This window comes from Gadus morhua, chromosome 8, assembly GCF_902167405.1.
Source record: "Gadus morhua chromosome 8, gadMor3.0, whole genome shotgun sequence".
NCBI lineage: Eukaryota > Metazoa > Chordata > Actinopteri > Gadiformes > Gadidae > Gadus > Gadus morhua.
Genome location: NC_044055.1, coordinates 12,887,918 through 12,912,471, shown reverse-complemented (window position 1 = coordinate 12,912,471; position 24,554 = coordinate 12,887,918). Strand labels below are relative to the sequence as shown.

Here is a 24,554-nt window from a genome sequence, read left to right as displayed (position 1 = left end):
GTATTCTCTTTATTAAACGTAATAATAATATGAAGAATACTTTCGGAAATGACTAACGTTTAGCTAACGGGTCTATGTGCAGGCTGGCTGCGATTGGTTTAAGTGGCCTCAGTCGACTAATCAAATCGCTTTACTGAATCCTTGGGATCCAATCAAAGTGCTCGAGAGGCCAGTACTTCCGTGTTTTGGTGGTGGGGTGAAGTCTCACGAGCCTCTACTGACGTTAGTAGTTGCAAACCGTAACGAACCGTCTCTCTATTATTAACCAGACAGGGACTGGTTAACAGAAAGACAAACTGGTTTCACATAAAGAACCGCTATATCCCTGGTAGGCCCATGCTAGGCTAACATGAAGGTAACTCGTTGAGTTAGAATAAAGTCCATGTTGATATCAAGAGATTCTGTTAAACCTCATTCTGACACCATGAAGACCAACTGATCCAGATACTAGTACAGATACTAGTACTGATACTAGTAGAACAACATGAAGACCAACAGATCCTACAAACTGGTGGTCCACAAGAAGGGCTTCGGCGGCAGCGGTGAGAGGACTAGTCATACTAGTACTGATACCAGTAGTAGTAGTAGTGATGCTTCTAGTAACAATGCTAGTAGTGTTGCTAGTAGTAGTAATACTAGTTATAATACTAGTACTGATACCACTAGTAGTGATACTAGTAGTAATAATGATAGTTTTACTACCAGTAGTGATACTACTTGTAGTGGTACTAGTATTAGTTATTAGTTATGTTGGGATCCATTTGTATGGTACGCCCACCCGTACGACGTGCCTCCATGAAATGCCGCAAGACAGCTGGGAGATTTTCACCTTACGACTCTTACGGGTGGGCGTACCATACAAATGGATCGCACCATGACACTAGTAGTAGTGATACTAGTAGTGTTATTGCTAGTAGTGACACTAGTAGTATTAGTCATACTAGTTATAGTACTATTAGTAGTACAAGTAATACTATATTAGTAGTACTATACTAGTATTAATACCACTAGTTATACTAGAAGCAATGCTGTAGTAAACGGACACCTCTACAGTCAACAGCTGCATTTACTGGTGCTATCCGTTTGTATGCTCTAGCAAGAACGTGACGTCATTTCCTGTCTTGCAGCACTTATAGCGTTCCCGTTTTTTCATTGTCTAGTCATTGATATTGTTATATAGTTACATTAGCCTCTTTAGCAAACCAGCTCGAAAACAAACAACACAACTTTACATTGTATTGCATTCATAGCAAGGCCGTGCAATGCATAAATTGGTGACCGGAATAAAGTAGCAATGTAATCAAGTGTGTAAGAGCATTTAAAATCTACATCAAAATGACCAATGTGGTACAAATACAAAGAAAATAATTCTCTTTACGGGCGCAGCCATTTTTGTTATCGAGTTGTAGGGTAAGCTTCACTGAACTTGGTCTACTCTCAGAACTAGGTGTGGGAAGGTTTATACTACGACCAACAGGGGGCGTGCCTCCATGAAAATGCTGCAAGAAAGCTGGGATATTTACACATTACGACTTGTATGGGTGGGCGTACCATACAAATGGATGGCACCGTCACTAGTTGTGTTTACTAGTTGTTTTCACTAGTTATGTTCATTGCTGTTTAACAGATGATGAGTTGGTGGTCAACCCAAAGGTTTTCCCTCAAGTCAGTCTGGGAGACATCATTGAGATCGCCCATCCCACCGATGAATACAGGTACATACCTTACACTTAACAAGATACTGGTTCCTTACACATAACAAGATGACGGGTTAATAACTTACACTTAACAAGATACTGGTACCTTACACTTAACAAGATACTAGTACCTTACACTTAACAAGATAACAGGTTAATACCTTACATTTAACAAGATGACAGGTACATATCTTACACTTAACAAGATACTGGTACCTTACACTTAACAAGATACTGGTACCTTACACTTAACAATATAACAATATACTGGTACATATTTTACACTTAACAATATACTTCTACCTCACAATTAACAAGATTAATGGTAACACCTTACACTTAACAACATTACTGGCAAATACCTTACACTTAACAAGAATACAGGTTAGTACCTTATACTAAAGAGGATTACTGGACAGTGCACTGGACAGTGGATTACTGGACAGTGCACTGGACAGTGCATCTTAAACTTTGGAACTAACGTGTGTGTGTGTGGGTACGTGTGTTGGTGCGTGCGTGCGTGGCTACGTGGTGGTGTGTGTGTCGTTGCATGGATGTTTGTTTCGGTGTGTGGGTGTGTGTGTGTGTGCATGTATTTGTGCGTGTTGGTGTGTGCGTGTATGGCTACGTGGGTGTGTGTGATGGTGTGTGTGTCGTTGCATGGATTTTTGTTTCGGTGTGTGGGTGTGTGTGTTGGTGCGTGCGTGCGTGGGTGTGTTGGTGTGTGCGTGCGTGGCTGCGTGTGTGTGATCTGGTGTTCCAGTCCTCTCCTGCTGCAGGTGAAGAGCCTGAAAGAAGACCTTCAGAAAGGTGAGGCGTTCATCCAGACACTGATGATGGATCAGCCCTACACTGCCATCCAACGCATGGATTAGTTGGATCTATTCAAATTTGTTAGGATTTTTGCATTCTTTATTAATTATTTTTTTACTGATGGATTTATTTTTTCGTGTGTGTAGTTGCTGCTAAAGGGATTTATTTATCCATGAAGGTGTTTATGTATGAGTATATATCTTTATGTATTCTTACGTGTTTGGTTCTACGTGCAGAGACCATCAGTGTAGACCAGACAGTGGCCCAGGCCTTCAAACTACGGGCGTACCAGGATGTGATCGTCAACATCGTGGACCCCAAGGTAAGAGCTGGGGGACAGCCGAAAGGGGGGGTTCTGAGGGGAGCAGTCTGAAGGGTGGGGGGGGATTCTGAGGGGAGCAGCCTGAAGAGGCGGTTCTGAGGGGGGCAGTCTGAAAGGGGTGGTTCTGAGGTTGTGGATGTGCTCTGCAGGAGGCCACTCTGGACCTGGTGGAGCTCACCTTCAAAGACCAGTACATCGGCCGAGGAGACATGTGGAGGTTGAAGAAGAGTCTGGTCAGTCTGCAACTCCTCCTCCTCCTGCTCCTCCTCCATCTTTATACTCTCCTCATCCTCCTCCTCCTCCGTCTTTATACCCACCACCACGTCCTCCTCCTCCTCCTTGATACTCACCGCCTCCCGCTCCTCAACCATGCTGGCCTCCTAATGACAGAACTCCTCCACCCCTGGTTCTGCAGGTCAGCACCTGTGCCTACATCACCCAGAAGGTGGAGTTTGCAGGAATCAGGTAAAGGTTCTACTCCTGGGTCTTCTACATGAATCAGGTAAAGGTGTCTTAGCTCTTCTACATGAATCAGGTAAAGGTTCTAGTCTTAGCTTTTCTACATGAATCGGGTAAAGGTTCTTGTCTCAAGGTCTTCTACATGAAGCTTAATTTGATATATGTTTACCATATTATTTATCCATAATGTATATGAACTGCAATATCCTGTTCATATAACAGATATATAGAACATAGTACTTTGTGTATATTACATACTACAGTGTATAGTATGTGATATATACTATATAGTACTTTATTACATGCTACATTGTATATTAATGAATTATGACGTACTTCTGTGTATAGTATGCGATCTACAATGTATAGTATTTGATGTATACCATAGAACTGTATGACATACTACTGTGTACAGTATGTGATGAACACTATATAGTATGTGATTTATGCTGTATAGTATGTGATGAACACTGTATAGTATGTGATTTATGCTGTATAGTATGTGATGAACACTGTATAGTATGTGATTTATGCTGTACAGTATGTGATGTACACTATAGTATGTTGTACTCTTGTGTATGCCTCCTGTGTGCTTCCAGGGCCCAGGCCAGTGAGCTGTGGGTGCGAGGAGAGAAGGTGTCCTGTGGCTACATCAGTGAAAACACCAGGGTGAGGACAGGACAGCAGGACACTGTGTCCTCAGGACAGCAGGACGCTCGGTCCTCAGTACAGCAAGACACTGTCCTCAGGACACAGTGTCCTCAGGACAGCAGGACGCTCTGTCCTCAGGACAGCAAGACACTGTCCTCAGGACACAGTGTCCTCAGGACAGCAGGACACAGTGTCCTCAGGACAGCAGAAGCGGTGTCCTCAGGACAGCAGGATACCCTGTCCTGAAGACACAGCAGGACAGCAGACACTGCGTCCCCAGGGCAGCAGGACAGTGAGTGACGGTGTTGTGTGTTCAGGTGGTGTTCCGCTCCACCTCAGCCATGGTCTACATCTTCATCCAGATGAGCAGTGAGATGTGGGACTTTGACATTTACGGTGAGCTGAGAGAGGACGGGTCTGTACTGAAGAGAGGAGGAGGGGATAAACAATGAACATCATTACACCTCTTGTGTTTCCAGGGGACCTATACTTTGAAAAGGCTGTCAATGGCTTCCTGTCCGACCTCTTTGCCAAGTGGAAGGTGTGTTCCTACTCCTCAGCATCAGGCTTATGCTTCATTTAAGTCTTATTCAGATGCTTTCATCTAGACAGACAAGGGGTTAGACAGTCCAGAGACAGGTCATTAAGGAGCAGGTAGGGGTTAGACAGTCCAGAGACAGGTCATTAAGGAGCAGGCAGGGGTTAGACAGTCCAGAGACAGGTCATTAAGGAGCAGGTAGGGGTTAGACATTTCAGAGACAGGTCATTAAGAAGCAGGTAGGGGTTAGACAGTACAGAAACAGGTCATTAAGGAGCAGGTAGGGGTTAGACAGTCCAGAGACAGGTCATTAAGGAGCAGGTAGGGGTTAGACAGTACATAGACAGGTCATTAAGGAGCAGGTAGGGGTTAGACAGTCCAGAGACAGGTCATTAAGGAGCAGGTAGGGGTTAGACAGTACAGAGCCAGGTCATCGAGCAGTAGGGGCTAGACAGTACAGAGACAGGTCATTAAGGAGCAGGTAGGGGTTAGACAGTACAGAGACGGGTCATTAAGGAGCAGGTAGGGGTAAGACAGTACAGAGGCAGGTCATTAAGGAGCAGGTAGGGGTTAGACAGTACAGAGACGGGTCATTAAGGAGCAGGTAGGGGTTAGACAGTACAGAGACAGGTCATTAAGGAGCAGGTAGGGGTTAGACAGTACAGAGACAGGTCATTAAGGAGCAGGTAGGGGTTAGACAGTACAGAGACAGGTCATTAAGGACCCTGAACCATTAGCGGGGGGTCTAGACCCTGAAATGTGTGTGTTGTGCAGGAGAAGAACTGCAGCCATGAGGTGACGGTGGTCCTGTTCTCACGGACCTTCTACACCGCGAAGAGCATAGGTATGTGGAGGGGTGGTTGTTTGATGGATTGGCAGGGTGGTTGACTGGTGGTTGATGGATCCTGTTGCTTCCTCAGAGGAGTTCCCCGAGGTCCTGAGAGGCTCCATCAGACAGGACCACGAGGGGCGCTTCTATGAAGACTTCTACAGGTCTACATCCCTCTGAGACATGTTTATATGTAGCACTGTGTTGGTTTTCACATTTCTGTCTTTAGCATGTATATAGTATTTCTGTATATCATATTTATTTAGTTTCCATTGCTCCTTATTGATTGTTACTTATTGGTTATTCCAAATGCATGCTTCCTAATTGGTGGTGCCTAATTGTTTGTGTCTAATTGCTTGTTCCTAATTGGCTGTGCCTAAATGGCTGTGCCTAATTGGGTGTCTGTGTGTCCAGGGTGGTGGCCCAGAACGAGCGGCGTGACGAGTGGACGTCTCTGCTGGTGACCATCAAGAAGCTCTTCATCCAGTACCCGGTGCTGGTCCGGCTGGAGGAGACAGGTACTGCAGACCTACAGGGTGGTAGGGGAGACAGGTACTGCAGACCTACAGGGTGGTAGGGGAGACAGGTACTACAGACCTACAGGGTGGTAGGGGAGACAGGTACTACAGACCTACAGGGTGGTAGGGGAGACAGGTACTGCAGACCTACAGGGTGGTAGGGGAGACAGGTACTACAGACCTACAGGGTGGTAGACAGGTACTACAGACCTACAGGGTGGTAGGGGAGACAGGTACTACAGACCTACAGGGTGGTAGGGGAGACAGGTACTACAGACCTACAGGGTGGTAGACAGGTACTACAGACCTACAGGGTGGTAGACAGGTACTACAGACCTACAGGGTGGTACCTAGAGGAGAGAGGTGGAGGTGCTACAGTCTACCATGACAGCTGCTTTGTGTTCCTGACCCTAACAGATGGATTCCCCACGGGGCAGAACTCCACCGCAGCCCAGGGAAACTACCTGGAGGCCATCAACCTCTCCTTCAATGGTCTGTCTGCTCCCATCAGTCATAAAGTCATCAGTTATCAGCACCCACTATAACAGGCTGTCTGTCTGTCTGTCCCTCTCCCTCTCCCTCTCCCTCTCCCTCTCCATCTGTATCTCAGTGTTTGATAAGCACTACATGAACCGTAACTTCGATCGAACGGGTCAGATGGCGGTGGTGATCACCCCGGGGGTGGGCGTGTTCCAGGTGGACCGCCTCCTCATGATCCTCACCAAGCAGCGCATGATTGACAACGGTGAGCCTGGCCAATCACATGAACCCTGAATCATGTATAGAGCTGGCTAGTTCCGCCCCTTGCCTTAGTGTGTGTGTGTGTGTGTGTGTGTGTGTGTGTGTGTGTGTGTGTGTGTGTGTGTGTGTGTGTGTGTGTGTGTGTGTGTGTGTGTGTGTGTGTGTGTGTGTGTGTGTGTGTGTGTGTGCAGGTATCGGGGTGGACCTGGTGTGTATGGGGGAGCAGCCCCTCCACGCGGTCCCGCTCTTCAAGGTACCTCTTCTGATCCTGGATCAATATCATAATGTGATATAAACTTTGGATTGTGTTCAATCTGATGTCAGATCAGTAACATTAGGATTGTGTTAAATCTGATGTCAGATCAGTAACATTAGGATTGTGTTAAATCTGATGTCAGATCAGTAACATTAGGATGGTGTTAAATCTGATGTCAGATCAGTAACATTAGGATTGTTTTTAATCTGATATCAGATCAGTAACATTAGGATTGTGTTAAATTTGATGTCGGATCAGTAACATTAGGATTGTGTTTCAGCTTCACAACAAGCCGATCCCTGGAGACTCTCGAGTTGGAGACGACTACAACCTCCCCCACTGGATCAACCACAGGTATGCACTAGGGATGGGCAAAACGATTATTTTCCGGAAATCAGTTCTTTCAGTTCCGTTCACGATTTGTTTGTTTGATTTGTACGTTAATGGTGCGTTTTAGTATTCTCTGCAAACCGACTCGGACCTCGGATGTGACGTCACGGCCACACTTCAAGCATTTTATTATGTTTCACTCGGTTGTTGGAGAAACACACGGACGCCACCCGGAAAGTCGCAGTAGCATTAGCAGAGTGCCAGGCGCTCCGAAATAAGTAGGCTATAGGCCATAGGCAGAGATATACGGAAGCAGTAAGGTATTGCAGTAATGCCAGTGATTGAAATTGACATTTAAACCACCAAAGCGGTCCAAACACAATGAAAACAGTTCATACTTCAAGTCACACTGGGCGCAGCCATCTTGAATTCTGTCTCGGAATCCTTGCTCGGCCTCCTCTGAGGTTATCCGAGCACGCACGTTGGGCATCCGAGGAAAAGGGGCGTGTTCATGCGTGTCGCTAGGCAACGTCCTCGGACCTCCGAGACGGATGGTTAATAAAACGCACCGTAAGTCAGATGGTCTGTTACGTCATTTTCCAGGGAATCGGAAATGATGGAATAAATGTTAATCAACCTGCATTTAGCCTACTACTTTCTAATGTCCTGGCGAAATTACTCAGGTTAAGTGTAAATATTAAGCTTATATATAAAGCACACACGTGCCTTTTTTTTCATAAATATCCTTAATACATAATGGAGTGTGAATAGTAAGAATTAAATGGCGTCTTCTAAGTAGCGCTAAAAAGCAATGAAGCACGTTAGCAACTAGACCAAACGAGACTCGTGATGGTAGGTAAAAACAATACTTTATTAAATCATGCAATTGTGATGTAGAACAAAATAAAAAGAAAACATAAAGTGCTTGCATGATATTGAAGCCTACAGCGATCGTTGGTTAACTTTTGTGGCGGTGCCTTATCATTTGTTTACCCATGGGCCATGGCAACGCGATTGCTACCTGCTCTCATTGGCTGAATCGATGAGAACGTTTTAGACTCAATCAATGTAAGGTCGCGGGGAGACGAAGCTCTGTTCGTTTTTGTATTTTATTTACGTGACCATATTTTTGTTATATGTGAAAAAAAAAGAATCAGTTCTCTTGTTTTGGGAATCAGTTCTCGTTCACCTTCGGGATTTGTTTGTTCTGACCGAATCGTTCGCGACGACCCATCACTAGTATGCACACTTATACTCACCGTGGGGCAGTAGTATTTTAGTATACGAGGTCTAATACTATTGTTGTACTCACTGTGGGGCAGTAGTATTGTAGTATACGAGGTCTAATACTATTGTTGTACTCACTGTGGGGCAGTAATATTGTAGTAAACGTGGTTTCATACTTTTGTTGTACTCACTGTGGGCCAGTAGTATTGTAATGTACGTGGTCTAATACTTTTTTTGTACTCATTGTCGGGCAGTAGTATTGTAGAATACGTGGTCTAATACTTTTGTTGTGCTCACTGTGGGGCACTTGGGCAGTAGTATTGTAGTATACGGGGTCTAATACTTTAGTTGTACTGACTGTGGGGCAGTAGTATTGTAGCATACGAGGTCAATTACTTTTGCTGTAATCACTGTGTGGCAGTAGTATTGTAGTATACGTGGTCTAATACTTTTGCTGTACTCACTGTGTGGCAGTAGTATTGTAGTATACATGGTTTGATACTTTATGTTGTTCAGTTTCTACACGTCTAAGAGCCAGAGCTCCTGCTGCTCCTTCACCCCCAGGATCAAACTAGCAGGACGCAAGGTACACCCCCCCACACACATACACTCTAACACTCACACGCACCCCTACACACACACACTCAAACACACGTGCGCTATATGCTGCACTGCTCAGCTCTTCTCTGTTTCAAATCCTTTCAGCTCCACGCGGAGAAGTTCAGGAGCAACAAAGACCACGGTATGCATCACTTTCTAGTTTGTACTTTCTACTTTTGTGTGTACTGTTGTGTGTACTGTAGGGTGTATCTACTATGTACTGTTCTGTGTGCTGTAGAATGTACTGTTCTGTGTACTGTATACTTTAGTAGTGTGTACTCTCGTGTATACTGTAGTGTGTACTCTACTTGGTGCAGTAGTGTTTACTGTTGTGTGTACTCTACTGTGTACTCTACTGTGTACTCTGGATCGCCCCCAGCCCTGTGCGCTCCGAGGGACTCTGAGAACAGCCTGCCCATCCAGGTGGACTATGATGCCCATGATGCACTGGTGTTCAGGCTGCCTGGGCCCTCCAGGGCCCAGAGGAGCAGCAACTTCAGGTGTGTGTGTGTGGATGTGTGTGTGTGTCTCTCCCTGTGTGTGTGTCTGTGTGTCTCTGCCTGTGTGTGTGTGTGTTTGTGTGTGTGTGTGTGTATGTGTGTGTGTGTGTGTGTGTGTGTGTGTGTGTGTGTGTGTGTGTGTGTGTCTGTGTGTATGTCTCCCTGTCTGTCTGTCTGTGTGTGTGTGTGTGTGTGTGTGTGTGTGTGTGTCCCTGTGTGTGTTGCGGTGCTGGTGAAGTCCTGCAGCTGTCTGCCCCCCCCTCAGTGCTCAGGTTCTGCTGCACGGTGGGCGTGGACTGGAAATCTCTGACCACGCCCGCCTGGCTGCCCCTCACCCCCGACTACTTCTGGGTCATTGTATGTGTGTGTGTTTGTTTCATCTCTCTCTCTCTCTCAGGGTGGGTCGGGAGAGGGAGGTGAGTGGGAGGAGGAGCTGGGGGTCTGCGGAGGTGGGTAGTGGTCCCGGGGCCTCCCCCCCAGTGCGTGGCGGGGGGCAGGAGGAGCTGCGCAGCCTGGCCTCCAGCGACAGCCTAGGGCCGGTGTCCAGCGTCCTGCTCATCCCCCGCCACCCCACCGTCCAGTACGAGGTCAGCAGCTCCCTGGGCTACACCAGCACACGAGGTAGCGGAACCAAGCCTGGACCCTGAACCCTGAACCCACCCTGAACCCCGAACCCTGAACCCTGAACCCTGAACCCTGAACCCCGAACCCACCCTGAACCCACCCTGAACCCCGAACCCACCCTGAACCCACCCTGAACCCACCCTGAACCCACCCTGAACCCCGAACCCACCCTGAACCCACCCTGAACCCACCCTGAACCCACCCTGAACCCACCCTGAACCCCGAACCCACCCTGAACCCACCCTGAACCCACCCTGAACCCTGAACCCTGAACCCACCCTGAACCCACCCTGAACCCACCCTGAACCCCGAACCCACCCTGAACCCCGAACCCACCCTGAACCCTTCCCTGAACCCTGATCCCTACCCTGAACCCTACCCTTAACCCTGATCCCTACCCTGAACTCTACCCTGAACCCTACCCTTAACCCTTAACCTTGAACCCTACCCTTAACCCTGAACCCTACCTTGAACCCGTCCCTGAATCGTACCCTGAACCGGTATGTGTGTGTAATGTGTGTGTGTTAGAGCATGGAAACCCGACCCGAGCCCGACGGGACCTGACGATACCGGCGGGCCGGGTCGGGTCGTGTTTGGACAAATATTTAGAAATGATGCTCGCGTTCGGGTCAGGCTCTGTCATATCTGCGCGGCCGTTGGCGTTGCTTTTGTGTTAACGTTAATTTTACCTCGCTGGGGTCACTCGTGTTAATTTAAATGTCATAGGCTACCTGTCCTACGGAACTTCCAAACCTCTTGTGTCATTTTTTCGAATTTAGCGTTATCATGGCTTTTTTTGTGGGCCTATGTGAATTTCAATTGGTTATAATTCTGCGCAACAAGCGTGCTCGCTGTTCACGCGTGCTAGATGCGATCATCTATTGACATTTCCAAATATCTTGCAGTTGTCTAATAACCGTGTCATAAGTATGAGAAAAAATAGACATTAACTGTGTCGGGCTCGGACATATATATCTTGAGGCTCGAGTCGGGCACGGTTAGTTCTCTTTCGGACACGGGCCGGGCTCGGACGGAAAAATACGTCCCGTTCCGCGCTCTAGTGGGTAATGTGTGTATAATGTATGTGTATTTGATGTATGTGTAATGTGTTTGTATAATATGTGTGTGTGTAATGTTTTTGTGTGTGTGTGTGTGTGTGTGTGTGTGTGTGTGTGTGTGTGTGTGTGTGTGTGTGTGTGTGTGTGTGTGTGTGTGTGTGTGTGTGTGTGTGTGTGTGTGTGTGTGTGTGTGTGTGTGTAGAGCTGCTGGAGAAGATGATGGACTCCCAGCGGGACTCTAGCGCCCCGGGCCGCTTCACGGTGGGCAGCGCTGAGTCCACACTGCACATCCGGCCGGGGGGCTACACCCCCCAGCGCGCCCTCATCAACCCCTTCGCCCCCTCCCGCATGCCCATGAAGCTCACCTCCAACCGCCGCCGCTGGATGCACACCTTCCCCGTTGGTGAGACGCACACACCTGGAGACACACACCTGGACACACCTGGAGACACACACCTGGACACGCACACCTGGACACACCAGGAGACACACTTGGACACACCTGGAGACACACACCTGGACACACCTGGGGACACACACCTGGAGACACACACCTGGACACACCTGGGGACACACACCTGGAGACACACACCTGGACACACCAGGAGACACACTTGGACACACCTGGAGACACACACCTGGACACACCTGGAGACACACACCTGGAGACACACACACACCTGGAATCACCTTGAGACACAAACCTGGACACACCAGGAGGCTCACACCTGGACACACCTGGAGACACACACCTGGACACACCTGGACACACAAACACCTGGAATCACACCTGGGGGTCAGATGTAACGGTTTACGGTGGTTAGATGTAACACGGTGGTCAGATGTAACACGGGGGGCAGATGTAACGGGGGGGCCAATTGTAACGTGTACGGGGGCCAGATGTAACGTGTACGGGGGTCCTCTGGCTCCAGGACCGTCTGGCGAGGCGATCCAGATCCACCACCAGACCAGACAGAACATGGAGGAGCTGCAGGGCAGCCAGCAGGCCGACCCCGCCCACACCTCCGCGGAGCTGCTGGAGCTGGCCTATCACGAGGCCACCGGGAGGTCTGGCCACCAATCAGGGCTTGAGGGCGGGTCTCCTGCATGTCATGATGGTGTGTGTGGTTGTTTACGTTGTTGTTGTTCTTTTGTTGAGGCGGTTCCGACAGGCTGGGGAGAACGGGCTGAGAGGAGGAGGAGGGGTGGAGGAGTCCAATGGAGGCCTCAACAGGAGCAGCAACAGAACTGGTACTGACACACACACACACACACACACACACACACACACACACACACACACACACACACACACACACACACACACACACACACACACACACACACACACACACACATATATACACACACACACACACACACACACACACACACACACCTGGCTGCTCTGTATTCCCTCCTTGTTGTTGTTGGGCTCCTCCAGTCCCCTTATCCTGGCCTCTGATCGGAGGTGCTGAGTTGAGTCTGATTTGTTTTTCAGGGAAGACGGAGACTCAGGGCTCCTCCCCTGACCACACCCCTCCAGGGGTGGACCCAAGTGAGCATACACACACACACACACACACACACACACACACACACACACACACACACACACACACACACACACACACACACACACACACACACACACTGAGCCGGGGTGTGTGAGGGATACTTGGTTGGAGAAGACAGCGGACATCTTGTTTTCTCTTTCTGTTGTTTAGAAGACAGACTGTTTTGTCCCCTCCCCTCTACATCTTTTCCTCCCCTCTCTCTATCTCTCTCTCTCCTCCCTGTAATCAGTCTCTAGTTGCTTTCTGTAATCCACCAGTTAAAGAAACCTTCACTAATTCCTCACCAACTCCAAATCTGTCACACGTCATAAATCAAGTCTCATGATCAAGTTCACCTCTTAATTAGCATTAAGTTCACCTGTTAATTAGCATGAAGTTCACCTGATCATTAGCATGAAGTTCACTCGATTAGCATGAAGTTCACCTGTTGATTAGCATGAAGTTCACCTGTTGATTAGCAAGAAGTTCACCTGTTGATTAGCAAGAAGTTCACCTGTTGATTAGCATGAAGTTCACCTGTTGATAAGCATGAAGTTCACCTGTTGATTAGCATGAAGTTCACCTGTTGATTAGCATGAAGTTCACCTGATTATGAGCATGAAGTTCACCTGTTGATTAGCATGAAGTTCACCTGTTGATTAGCATGAAGTTCACCGTCTTCTGTGGAGTCACTCCTCTCTGTCTGAAGTAATTCACGCTTGCTGACCTCAGGTCACGTTGATTATTACAACACGCTAGAGTCACACAACACGCTGGAGTCTCAACACGCTAGAGTCACGCAACACGCTACAGTCTCACAACCTACTAGAGTCACGCAACACGCTAGAGTCACACAACACGCTAGAGTCACACAACACGCTAGAGTCTCAACACGCTGGAGTCACACAACACGCTAGAGTCACGCAACACGCTAGAGTCACGCAACACGCTAGAGTCACGCAACACGCTTGAGTCACAACACGCTAGAGTCACACAACATGCTAGGGTCACACAACACGCTAGAGTCACACAATACGCTACGGTCACACAACACGCTAGAGTCTCAACACGCTAGAGTCCCGCAACACGATAGGGTCACAAAACCCACTAGAGTCTCAACACGCTAGAGTCACACAACGCGCAAGAGTCACCCAACACGCTAGAGTCACACAACACGCTCTGCATGTTATTATCTGCCAATCAGCCAATAAAATAATTTCCCTCTTTATCTTTCTCTCTCCCGATTTTCTCCCCGTGTGTCACCTGTTCTACACCTCTCTGTCTCTGTCGCTGTCTCTTTCCCTCTCTCTCCCTCTCTGTGTGTCTCTCTGTCAATGTCTGCCTCGCTCTCTGTCTCTCTCTGTCTCTCTGTCTCGTTGTCTGTATCTCTCTGTCTCTGTGTGTGTGTGTGTGTGTGTGTGTGCGTGTGTGTGTGTGTGTGTCTGTGCGTGTGGTTTTATTTCTCTTGGGGATTTGCGTTCCTGCGTCTGTGTGTGTGCTTGTGTTGTGTGTGTGTCTGTGTGTTTGTATGTGTATGTGTCTGTTTTTGTGTGTTGGTGGATATTTGTGTTGTTTGTGTGTGTGTCTCCCTGTGTGTGTCCCCTTGTGTGTGTGTCTCCGTATGTGTGTGCGTGTTTGTGTCTCCCTGTGTGTGTGTGTGTGTGTGTGTGTGTGTTTCTCCCTGTGTGTGTGTGTCTGCCTGTGTGTGTGTGTGTGTGTGTATGCCCCTGTGTGTTTGTATGTGTGTCTCCCTGTTTGTTTGTGTCTGCCTGTGTGTGTGTGTGTCTGCCCCTGTGTGTGTTTGTATGTGTGTGTGTATTTGTGTGTCTCCCTGTTTGTGTGCGTGTGTCTCCCTGTTTTTGTGTGTGTGTGTGTGTGTGCGTGTGCGTGTGTGCGTGTGTTGCGGTGCTGGTGAAGTCCTGCAGCTGTCTGCCCCCCCCTCAGTGCCCAGGTTCTGCTGCACGGTGGGCGTGGACTGGAAGTCTCTGACCACGCCCGCCTGCCTGCCCCTCACCACCGACTACTTCCCCGAGCGGCCTGCCCTGCAGAACGACTACACCCAGGGCTGCTACGACTTGCTGCCCCCCAGCGACCTGGAGAGGTACTACAACCACTTCTAGAGATGTATAGATAGATGGATGGATGTGTGTGTGTGTGTGTGTGTCTATAAAGATTTATATAGATATGTATATGTATATATGTGTATATATACGTATATGTATACATGGGTGGGCATAGATTAATTTTTTTAATCTAGATTAATCCCAAAATTAATCTCGATTAAAATGGCAAACGGCAAAAAATCTGTTCGTTTACCTTGACAGCGGTCAATTATACTGGGCAATGGTGATTTATCAAATATAATTCACCGCCGGAAGTTGTGAAGTGCCCATGCAAGTGAACGGAGCATAAACAAAAATAATTGACAGCTGAACGTTGGGAAGGCCCATGCTAGTGAATGGAGCCGTCTACAGCATTGAGAAGAGCCGTGTAATAATCCATAATAATGTAAGGTTTAGAAGTTGAATATTGGAAAGTTGTAGAATAAATGAATATAATTTATATTGGAGTTAATTTGCTAGAAATGTACAGACAATTTTTAGTCAGTTAATCACTTACATATTTATGTTACACAATTATTACATATTTACATATTTAAAGGATATTCTGTTAAATCTGCCTCTCTGATTCCCTCACGTTTACCTCAGTCTAAATTCTAGCTTCTGATTGGTTAGTTCAGTCACGTGATGGGTCCGAACAAGGAAGTGTTGGAAAATAGATTAACGGCGATATTTTTTTTATCGTGCGATAAAAGTTTTGTGTTAACGCCGATAACGGCCCACCACTAGTATACATACAAACCCAAGTGCCCAGCAGTGCGCTCCGTCTCCTCCCAGGCGTGAGGACGAGGGTCCGGTGATGAGCGCCCCCCAGGTGTTTGAGGAGTTCATCTGCCAGCGCCTGATGCAGGGCTACCAGATTATCGTCCAATCACACGCCAAGAAGACCCAGGCTACCATGGCAACGCCCCTGGGCAGCAGCCCCCTGTACTCCCGTGGTAACCACACGCACGCACGCAAACTATTGTAAACTATAGGATTTAGCTTGATTTCGCCCATGAATGTTTGATGTGTGTGTGTGTGTGTGTGTGTGTGTGTGTGTGTGTGTGTGTGTGTGTGTGTGTGTGTGTGTGTGTGTGTGTGTGTGTGTGTGTGTGTGTGTGTGTGTGTGTGTGTGTGTGTGTGGGAGCAGGTCTGGTGTCTCTACGGGCAGCAGAGGAGGAGGAGACCCTGTACTGGCTGAGCATGGGAAGAACCTTCCACAAGGTGTGTCTGAAGGACAAGATCATCACTGTCACGCGCTACCTGCCCAAGTAAGCCCCGCCCACACTCTCCTACACACTCTACCTGCCCAAGTAAGGCCCGCCCACACCCTCCTACACACTCTACCTGCCCAAGTAAGCCCCGCCCACACCCTCCTACACACTCTACCTGCCCAAGTAAGCCCCGCCCACACCCTCCTACACACTCTACCTGCCCAAGTAAGCCGCGCCCCTGCCTCCTTCATCTTGAGGTGTGTGTGTGTGTATGTGTGTCTCCCTGTTTGTGTGTGTGTGTGTGTGTGTGTGATTGTGTGTGTGTGTGTGTGTGTGTGTGTGTGTGTGTGTGTGTGTGTGTCCAGGTACCCCTACGAGTCGGCCCAGATCCAGTACTCCTACAGCCTCTGCCCCCCCCACTGCGAGGCGTCCTTCAGGTCCTGCTGGGTGGAGTTCTGCCACGAGCGGCTGGAGCAGTACAAGTGGAATTACCTGGACCAGTACATCTGCTCCGCCGGCTCCGAGGACTTCAGGTAGACCCCCCCTGGAGTCAAACCCCCCCACCCCTCCCAGGAGACAGAGCCTGTCTCCCCCCCCCCCCCTCCCAGGAGACAGAACATGTCTTCCCCCCCCCCCCCCCCCCCAGGAGACAGACCGATGTCCCCCTGCAGTAGCACACCTCCTGTTCTCCTCACCTGTACTCTGCATAGCCCCCCCCCCCCCCAAACACCCCTTATACACACTTACTGTATGCTGTACATCCTTGTCTTAGCATTGTCCAGCATCTCCTCCTAGCTATCTCTGTTGTACGGGGAATGGGTCAACCCTGTGATTGGTAGTGCTTGGCCCTTGGTTCTATGAACATCCTTACTGCACCGACAGACCGACGGCCTTGTTGTCGCTGTGGGTAAAGAGGACTCCAGGTAAACGCCCTCTGTGTCTCCTCCCAGCCTCATCGACTCCCTGAAATTCTGGAGGACGCGCTTCCTGCTGCTGCCGGCGGGCGGGGCGCGCCGCGTTGCCGACGGCGATGGCCACTGGGACGTGTACGGGGAGGGGGTGGGGGGCGGCGCTGGGGACTGGGTCATGCTGGACGGCTTCATCCGCTTCCTGGAGGGGCTGAACCGCATCCGCCGTCGCCACCGCTCCGACCGCATCATCAGGGTAGGCCCCGCCCACTCCCACAGGCCACGCTTCCCGAAGGCCACGCCCCAAAGCAATGATTCCTCGTGTATTGAATAGAGTATGGAAATAGAGCTCTCACCCCTTCATAGAGAATAGAGCACTCACCCCTTCATAGAGCTCTCACCCCTTCATATAGAAGACAGCTCTCCCCTTCATAGAGAATAGAGCTCTCACCCCTTCATAGAGAATAGAGCACTCACCCCTTCGAGCTCTCACCCCTTCATATAGGAGACAGCTCTCCCCTTCATAGAGAATAGAGGTCTCACCCCTTCATAGAGAATAGAGCACTCACTCCTTCATAGAGCTCTCACCCCTTCATATAGGAGACAGCTCTCCCCTTCATAGAGAATAGAGGTCTCACCCCTTCATGGAGAATAGAGCTCTCACCCCTTCATAGAGGACAGAGCCCTCACCCCTTCATAGAGGACATAGCCCTCACCCCTTCATGTGTGTTTCTCCTGATCTCCAGAAAAGCACCACCATGAAAGGCCACCAGGGGGCCGCCCCCCCCCACTACCAGCCAGAGCCAGCAGCGCCCCCCGCAGGCAAGAAGGGGACCTCGGCCCTAACTGCCCTGATGGTGCTGGAGCACACCCACAAGTGAGTGGGCAGCTGGTCCAGTCCACTGGGAGACTGGTCCAGTCCACTGGGAGACTGGTCCAGCTGTTTGGCCTATAAACGAACCATGTAGTTGTATTGATCAGATATCTCTGTATTGATCAGCTCCTCTGTATTGATTGGATATTTCTGTATTGATAAGACATCTCTGTATTGATTAAGATAATTCTGTATTGATTAAATATCTCTGTATTGATTAGATATCTCTGTATCAACCTTTCCAGGACTCTGGAGGAGCAGCAGGGGGGGAAGTCCTCCGCTGGGCCAAGTGAGGCCCCCGGCACCCTGACTGCCCCGCCCTATGTGGACAGCCCACGCAAGGTGGGTCCACCCCCCACACCACCCTCCACAGCCCGGTCTTGTGAGGCATTAACCCCTCCACAGTTGGTCCTGTGAGGCACTACCACCCCCCCCCCCCCCCCCCCAACAGCCAGTCCTGTGAGGCACTAAACCCCCCCCCCCCCAGACAGCCTGGTCCTGTGTGGCAGCAGACTATAAAGCCCTCCTCCGAGACAGCGCCCCCACTGGTGAGACCGTACCATCACAGGCTCTGTGATGAGCTCCTCAGGGGATGGTCTGTCCCTGCTCTGATGCTATGAGCTGCCTAGGTCCTTGCTTATCCTCCTCTTCATCAGCTACTGCTTCCCCTTCTTCCTCTTCACTTCCCATTGAATCTTTTTGTTCCACTTCCTGATTCCTCTCTACATCCTGGTTCTGACTTCCTGGTTCTCTTGTACTTCCTGGGTCTGACTTCTACTTGCTGGTTCTACTTGCTGGTTCTACTCTACTTCCTGGTTCTACTTGCTGGTTCTACTCTACTTCCTGGTTCTACTTCCTGGTTCTACTTGCGGGTATTCGCTGTGGGTTCCACGCTGATGACAGGACGCTGCGTTCATTTTGGATTTTATCCGCAGTCCTCGTAGCTCGTACCTCTATCAGGCTCAGGTCAGTCACATCTCCATCAACACCGCCTGAATTACCTCCTCCTCCACCCTGTGTTCCTACCTCCTCCTCCTCCACCCTGTGTTCCTACCTCCCCCTCCACCCTGTGTTCCTACCTCCCCCTCCTCCTCCACCCTGTGTTCCTACCTCCTCCTCCTCCACCCTGTGTTCCTACCTCCTCCTCCTCCACCCTGTGTTCCTACCTCCCCCTCCTCCTCCACCCTGTGTTCCTACCTCCCCCTCCTCCTCCACCCTGTTTTCCTACCTCCTCCTCCTCCACCCTGTCTTCCTACCTCCTCCTCCTCCTCCACCCTGTGTTCCTACCTCCTCCTCCTCCTCCACCCTGTGTTCCTACCTCCTCCTCCTCCACCCTGTGTTCCTACCTCCTCCTCCTCCTCCACCCCGTGTTCCTACCTACTCCTCCTCCACCCCGTGTTCCTACCTCCTCCTCCTCCTCCACCCTGTCTTCCTACCTCCTCCTCCTCCTCCACCCTGTGTTGCTGCTCCTGGAGATGCTAGGTAAACTCCCTCATTCTACCTAGTAGCCCCCAGCGTCACAAGTAGAGATTAGTGGGACAGTATATATCAGTGGGAACAGTAGTGGGACAGTAGTGGGGCAGTAGTGATTAGTGGGACAGTAGTGATTAGTGGGACAGTAGTGGGACAGTAGTGATTAATGGGACAGTAGTGATTAGTGGGGCAGTAGTGATTAGTGGGACAGTTTCCATACAGAGAACCATAAGAGGCCCAGACTGTCAGAAGGCCCCGGGGCCCAGACTGAGGCCCCGGGGCCCAGACTGAGGCCGCGGGCCCAGACTGAGGCTGTGTTTGTGGGACAGCAGCCGGCGGAGGCAGCGGACGGAGCAGCACCGCCCACCACCACCACCGGGGGCGCCGCGGTGCAGGGAGTTGGAGACCCTGCAGCCGGCAGCACCATAGACAGGTGCCTCCTGCTCTACCGATACCATCTACACCACCTACACCACCTACTCCACTTTCACATCCTACACTACCTTCCCCTGCAGAGTGTGTATTGTGTGTGCATTACATTTACATTCAGGGCGTTTAGCAGACGCTTTTATCAAAAGCAACTTATAGTAAGTACATTTGTCCGAAGTAGCAGTACTGAGTGTGTAATGTGTGTAGTACTGAGTGTGTACTGTCTTGGTTCTGAGTGTGTACTGTTGTGGTATTGTGTGTGTGTACTGTGTAGTAGTGTGTGTCGTACTGAGTGTGAACTGTGTACTACTGAGTTTGTACAGTGGAGTACCGAGTGTGTACTGTGTGTAGTACTGAGTGTGTACCGTGTAGTACTGAGTGTGTACCGTGTAGTACTGAGTGTGTACTGTGTGTAGTACTGAGTGTGTACTGTTTCTAGTACTGAGTGTGAAGTTTGTATTACTGTGCATAGTACTGTGTGTAGTACTAAGTGTGTACTGTGTGTGTTCCAGCGGTCCCTCTGGACCAGGAGGCTTTTCTCTCTCCTCCTCCTCCACTCTGATGGACATCCTGGAGGCCCTCACACACCCCACGTAAGAACTAGTAGAACTAGTAGTATTAACTTGTCTGTGTGAAGTAGGACTGTAGTAGTATTAACTAGCCTGTTTGTAGTAGTATTAGTGGTAGTAACCAGTGTGTGTGCAGGACAGGGGTGCAGCTCTTACCAGAGCAGAAGGGTCTGTAGTACTCACTAGTATAACCAGTACTAACTAGTACACCACGTGGTAACCAGTGTGTGTTTGCAGGACGGGGGTGCAGCTCCTACCAGAGCAGAAGGGTCTGCCCAGAAGCTGCTTCATCAGTGCCGAGGTCACCCATTGGCTGGTGAACAATGTGGAGGGCGTGGCCACGCACATCATGGCCGTGGAGATAATGCAGGTACTCATTCTGATTCTGAGGTTCACCAACCAACCAGCTCTCCTCTGACAACCAACCAGCTCTCCTCCGACAGCCAATCAGCTCTCCTCTGAGAGCCAATCAGCTCTCCTCCGACAACCAATCAGCTCTCCTCTGAGAGCCAATCAGCTCTCCTTCGACAGCCGACCAGCTCTCTTCTGACAGCCAATCCGCTGTGTGTGACTGACAGCCAATCCGCTGTGTGTGACTGACAGCCAATCCGCTGTGTGTGACTGACAGCCAATCCGCTGTGTGTGACTGACAGCCAATCCGCTGTGTGTGACTGACAGCCAATCCGCTGTGTGTGACTGACAGCCAATCCGCTGTGTGTGACTGACAGCCAATCCGCTGTGTGTGACTGACAGCCAATCCGCTGTGTGTGTATGTGTCCTGTAGAAGATGCTGGAGGACGGTCTGATCGCTCACGCGTCTGGAGACGCCATGAGGACCTTCATCTACGGCTCCTACTTCTACTGCGTGGTGGAGAAGGATGGTACTACACACACACACACACACACACACACACACACACACACACACACACACACACACACACACACACACACACACACACACACACATACACTTATATACACACACTCACTCAGCCTCCCCCCCAGGCCCCTCCCAGCCCCCCGCGGCCCCCGGTTCGGCGGCGGCGGCGGTGGAGGACTTTGCGGCGTTCCAGAGGAAGTGGTTCGAGGTGGCCTTCCTGCTGGAGGAGCGCCGTGCCTGTGACCTTCCCGCCTTCCTGTTGCCATGGCTCCCCAGCCGCCCCGCCTCCTACGCCAGCAGACACAGCTCCTTCAGCCGCAGCTTCGGAGGACGCAGCCAGGCCACCACCCTGCTAGGTAGCTCCGCCCTCACTGCTGGGTAGCTCCGCCCTCACCCCTGGGTAGCTCCGCCCTCACTGCTGGGTAGCTCCGCCCTCACTTTCGAGTATTTCTGCCCTCACTGCTGTAGCCCCGCCCTCATTTCTAGGTAGCTGCTAGCGTATTGCTAGCAGTTTGCACTGATAGCAGCGGGACTTTGTGTCCTCTGATTGGACAGCTGATCTGGGGGGGAAGAGTCCAGGCCTCCTGAAGGGCTCATGTCATGCCACCAGGTGTGGCTGTGATTAGCTGGTACAAGCCGTTTGGCACAGGGAAGGAATGATTTTCATAGTGACATCACAAGTGGGCGTGTCCACACAGATGAATAGAGGAGAATTGTTTGATACAGTCCACTGGGTAGGCTGGTAGATTTATCTATCCAGCGTACATCTAGGTAGACACGCCCACTTGTGATGTCACTATGAAAATCATTCTTTCCCTGTGCCAAACGGCTTGTACCAGCTAATCACAGCCACACCTGGTGGCATGACATGAGCCGTTTAAAGATAGAGTCCCACTCCCTAAAGGTGACCTGACACCAAATGACATCTGGCTAAAGCTCCAGTTGAACGGTTAACAGGAAACGAGCTGTACTAGTGAATAATCAGTACCCACTGCAGGTGTGGTCCGATCACCTGCAGTCTTGCTGGATTCAAAAGGGATGGCCAGGGATTATTGTCCTGGTTGATCCCTGTTAGTATTGGACTTGAGTTAATCCAAGCCCAGTTTAGTTGACTTAACTAAAGACAGGACTTGACTAAAGACATGATATGACTTGAGCTGCCCAAGATATCCAGGGGACATTAGGGAGAGGGACCTCATGTCTGTTCTGAAGCACCTCCAGCCGCACCTCCTGGAAACCATCACCTGTCCACAAACTCAGCTCATTACGTCTGTCTCTCTCTCTCTATCTCTCTCTCTCTCTCTCTCTCAGCGGCTACGGTCCCAGACCAGAAGACGGTGACTTTGGACGTTGACATCAACAACCGTAGCGAGCGCAGTGAGTGGTGCAGCTGTTATTACCACGGCAACTTCTCCCTCAACACGGCCTTTGAGGTCAAGCTGCACTGGATGGCCGTCACCTCGGCCGTGCTCTTTGAGATGGTATGCATCCCATAATATCACTGTCCATCTTTTATATCCACCACCATACAATGTCATGGTGATTCTTGTTGTCATGGTAACAGCCTCTCCCTCCTCTAGGTTCAAGGCTGTGATGCTGGTTGTCATGGTAACGCCCTCTCCACTCCTCTAGGTTCAGGGCTGTGATGCTGGTTGTCATGGTAACGCCCTCCTCTCGGTTTAGGGCTGTGATGCTGGATGTCAGGGTAACGCCCTCTCCTCTAGGTTCAGGGCTGTGATTCTGTTGTCATGGTAACGCCCTCTCCTCTCCTCTAGGTCCAGGCCTGTGATGCTGGTCGTCATGGTAACGCCCTCTCCTATCCTCTAGGTCCAGGGCTGGCACCGTAAGGCCGCCTCCTGTGGGTTCCTGCTGGTCCCGGTGCTGGAGGTCCCGTTCGCCCTCACCTCCTCGCTCTACGGAGACCCCCTCAGGGGACAGCTCTTCATCCCCCTCCACACACACTGTCTGCTGCGCAGCCCCACCGACAGCCTCTTCGAAGGTGTGTGTGTGTGTGTGTGTGTGTGTGTGTGTGTGTGTGTGTGTGTGTGTGTGTGTGTGTGTGTGTGTGTGTGTCTACAGTGGTCCTCACTGTGTTAACGTGTTGCAGGCTTTGAGCCGGAGACGTACTGGGAGAGGATGCAGCTCTTCCAGGAGGCCATCCTGTACAGGTACGTCATCTGACAGGAGGTCCGGCTGTTTCCACGGAGACGGCCGGCCCTCACCGCCCCTCCGTGTCTCTCAGGTTCGGCTTCGTCCAGGACCGCGCCTCAGCCTCCACCTTCAACTTCCCCGCAGAGAACAAACCCCAGTACATCCACGTCACAGGTACACACACACACACACACACGCCGTACGTACACACGCAAGCACTGTGTTCCTCCAGCTGCCCTACTCTAGCGTTAAGTAACTGGTTAACTTGTTAACTGGTTGTAGGCACCGTGTTCCTCCAGCTGCCCTACTCTAGCGTTAAGTAACTGGTTAACTTGTTAACTAACTGGTTAACTGGTTGTAGGCACCGTGTTCCTCCAGCTGCCCTACTCTAGAGTTAACTAACTGGTTAACTTGTTTACTAACTGGTTAACTGGTTGTAGGCACAGTATTCTTCCAAGTGCCCTACTCTAGTGTTTACTAACTGGTTAACTAACTGGTTAACTGGTTGTAGGCACGGTGTTCCTCCAGCTGCCCTACTCCAAGAGGAAGTTCCCCTGCGGCCAGCGGCGGCGGAGGAACTCGGCCTCGTCGGGCGGGGGGGGGTTCGGGGGGGAGGAGCCCGGCTTCAACTGGGCCTACAACACCATGCTGACCAAGGCCTGGAGGACCGGGGCGCTGGGGGACGAGCGCCTCGCCGCACGCCTGCTCAAGGACTTCACCGCCTTCTGCTGCAACCACAACAACCGCCTCAGGGCCTTCTGGGACGCCTGCCTGGACCGCATGAACGCCAGCGCCCCCTAGGGGCCCACCCTGACTACACCTGTACTGCACCTCCACCTCAACCTCCACCTGCCTGGACCGCATGAACGCCAGCGCCCCCTAGGGGACGGCCATCACCGCTGCTTCTGTCAGAGCTCCACCTCCCTGGAGGGGACAGACTACCTTGGTGGAGCAGGTGGTGCATCTGTAAATACAACCGAGAGAAACAACATCCTGTGTCTTATTTTGGTCACTTCCTGTCAGGTGCAGGTGCAGGAGCTGGAGCATGTCAGCGTATTGATAGCTCTAAGCTGCTAAAGCTCAGAGAGATGAGACCAGCAGTCTGTTCAGGTTCAGTGGCCACAGGCAGCCCTCTACAGACAGGGAAAGCAGTACAACCAACATACTGACAGGTAACCAAGTACCGCCCGCCTAGCTACAGACAGGTAACTCGGTATACAGCCTACAGACAG

At 50.5% G+C, this 24,554-nt stretch overlaps 1 protein-coding gene across 4 annotated transcripts; it reads left to right on the top strand.

Moving 5' to 3' along the window:
* Positions 1–197: 197 nt before the first annotated feature.
* Positions 198–24,311, top strand: depdc5 (DEP domain containing 5, GATOR1 subcomplex subunit). 4 transcript variants are annotated; one of them, XM_030364282.1, is made up of 42 exons: positions 198–542; positions 1,628–1,715; positions 2,461–2,507; positions 2,747–2,832; positions 2,982–3,065; positions 3,248–3,297; positions 3,891–3,960; positions 4,260–4,338; positions 4,422–4,483; positions 5,255–5,324; positions 5,401–5,473; positions 5,724–5,827; positions 6,245–6,319; positions 6,438–6,572; positions 6,760–6,821; positions 7,105–7,178; positions 8,898–8,967; positions 9,087–9,123; positions 9,361–9,481; positions 9,879–10,102; positions 11,366–11,566; positions 12,096–12,231; positions 12,323–12,414; positions 12,665–12,721; positions 14,664–14,820; positions 15,617–15,777; positions 15,972–16,092; positions 16,401–16,568; positions 16,986–17,199; positions 17,690–17,820; positions 18,063–18,159; positions 18,721–18,783; positions 19,623–19,723; positions 20,232–20,312; positions 20,526–20,658; positions 21,073–21,169; positions 21,297–21,527; positions 22,483–22,652; positions 22,999–23,170; positions 23,279–23,339; positions 23,414–23,496; positions 23,834–24,311. In XM_030364282.1, exons 1-42 carry the CDS (start codon positions 485–487, stop codon positions 24,121–24,123), a joined length of 4,686 nt encoding a protein of 1,561 aa, XP_030220142.1. In that variant the 5' UTR covers positions 198–484; the 3' UTR covers positions 24,124–24,311. The 4 variants fall into 4 exon arrangements, with proteins under 4 accessions (XP_030220142.1, XP_030220141.1, XP_030220144.1 ...); XM_030364281.1 differs by having other exon boundaries at positions 14,637–14,820; XM_030364284.1 differs by lacking the exon at positions 18,721–18,783 and having other exon boundaries at positions 14,637–14,820.
* The last annotated feature ends 243 nt before the right edge of the window (positions 24,312–24,554 follow it).

Excerpts from the sequence above, each read along its gene's own strand:
- depdc5 (XM_030364281.1), top strand. The coding sequence starts at position 485 with ATGAAGACCAACAGATCCTACAAACTGGTGGTCCACAAGAAGGGCTTC. Across the intron at positions 1,716-2,460 it reads CATCCCACCGATGAATACAG|TCCTCTCCTGCTGCAGGTGA; the intron begins GTACATACCTTA and ends CTGGTGTTCCAG. Across the intron at positions 16,093-16,400 it reads GTCACGCGCTACCTGCCCAA|GTACCCCTACGAGTCGGCCC; the intron begins GTAAGCCCCGCC and ends GTGTGTGTCCAG.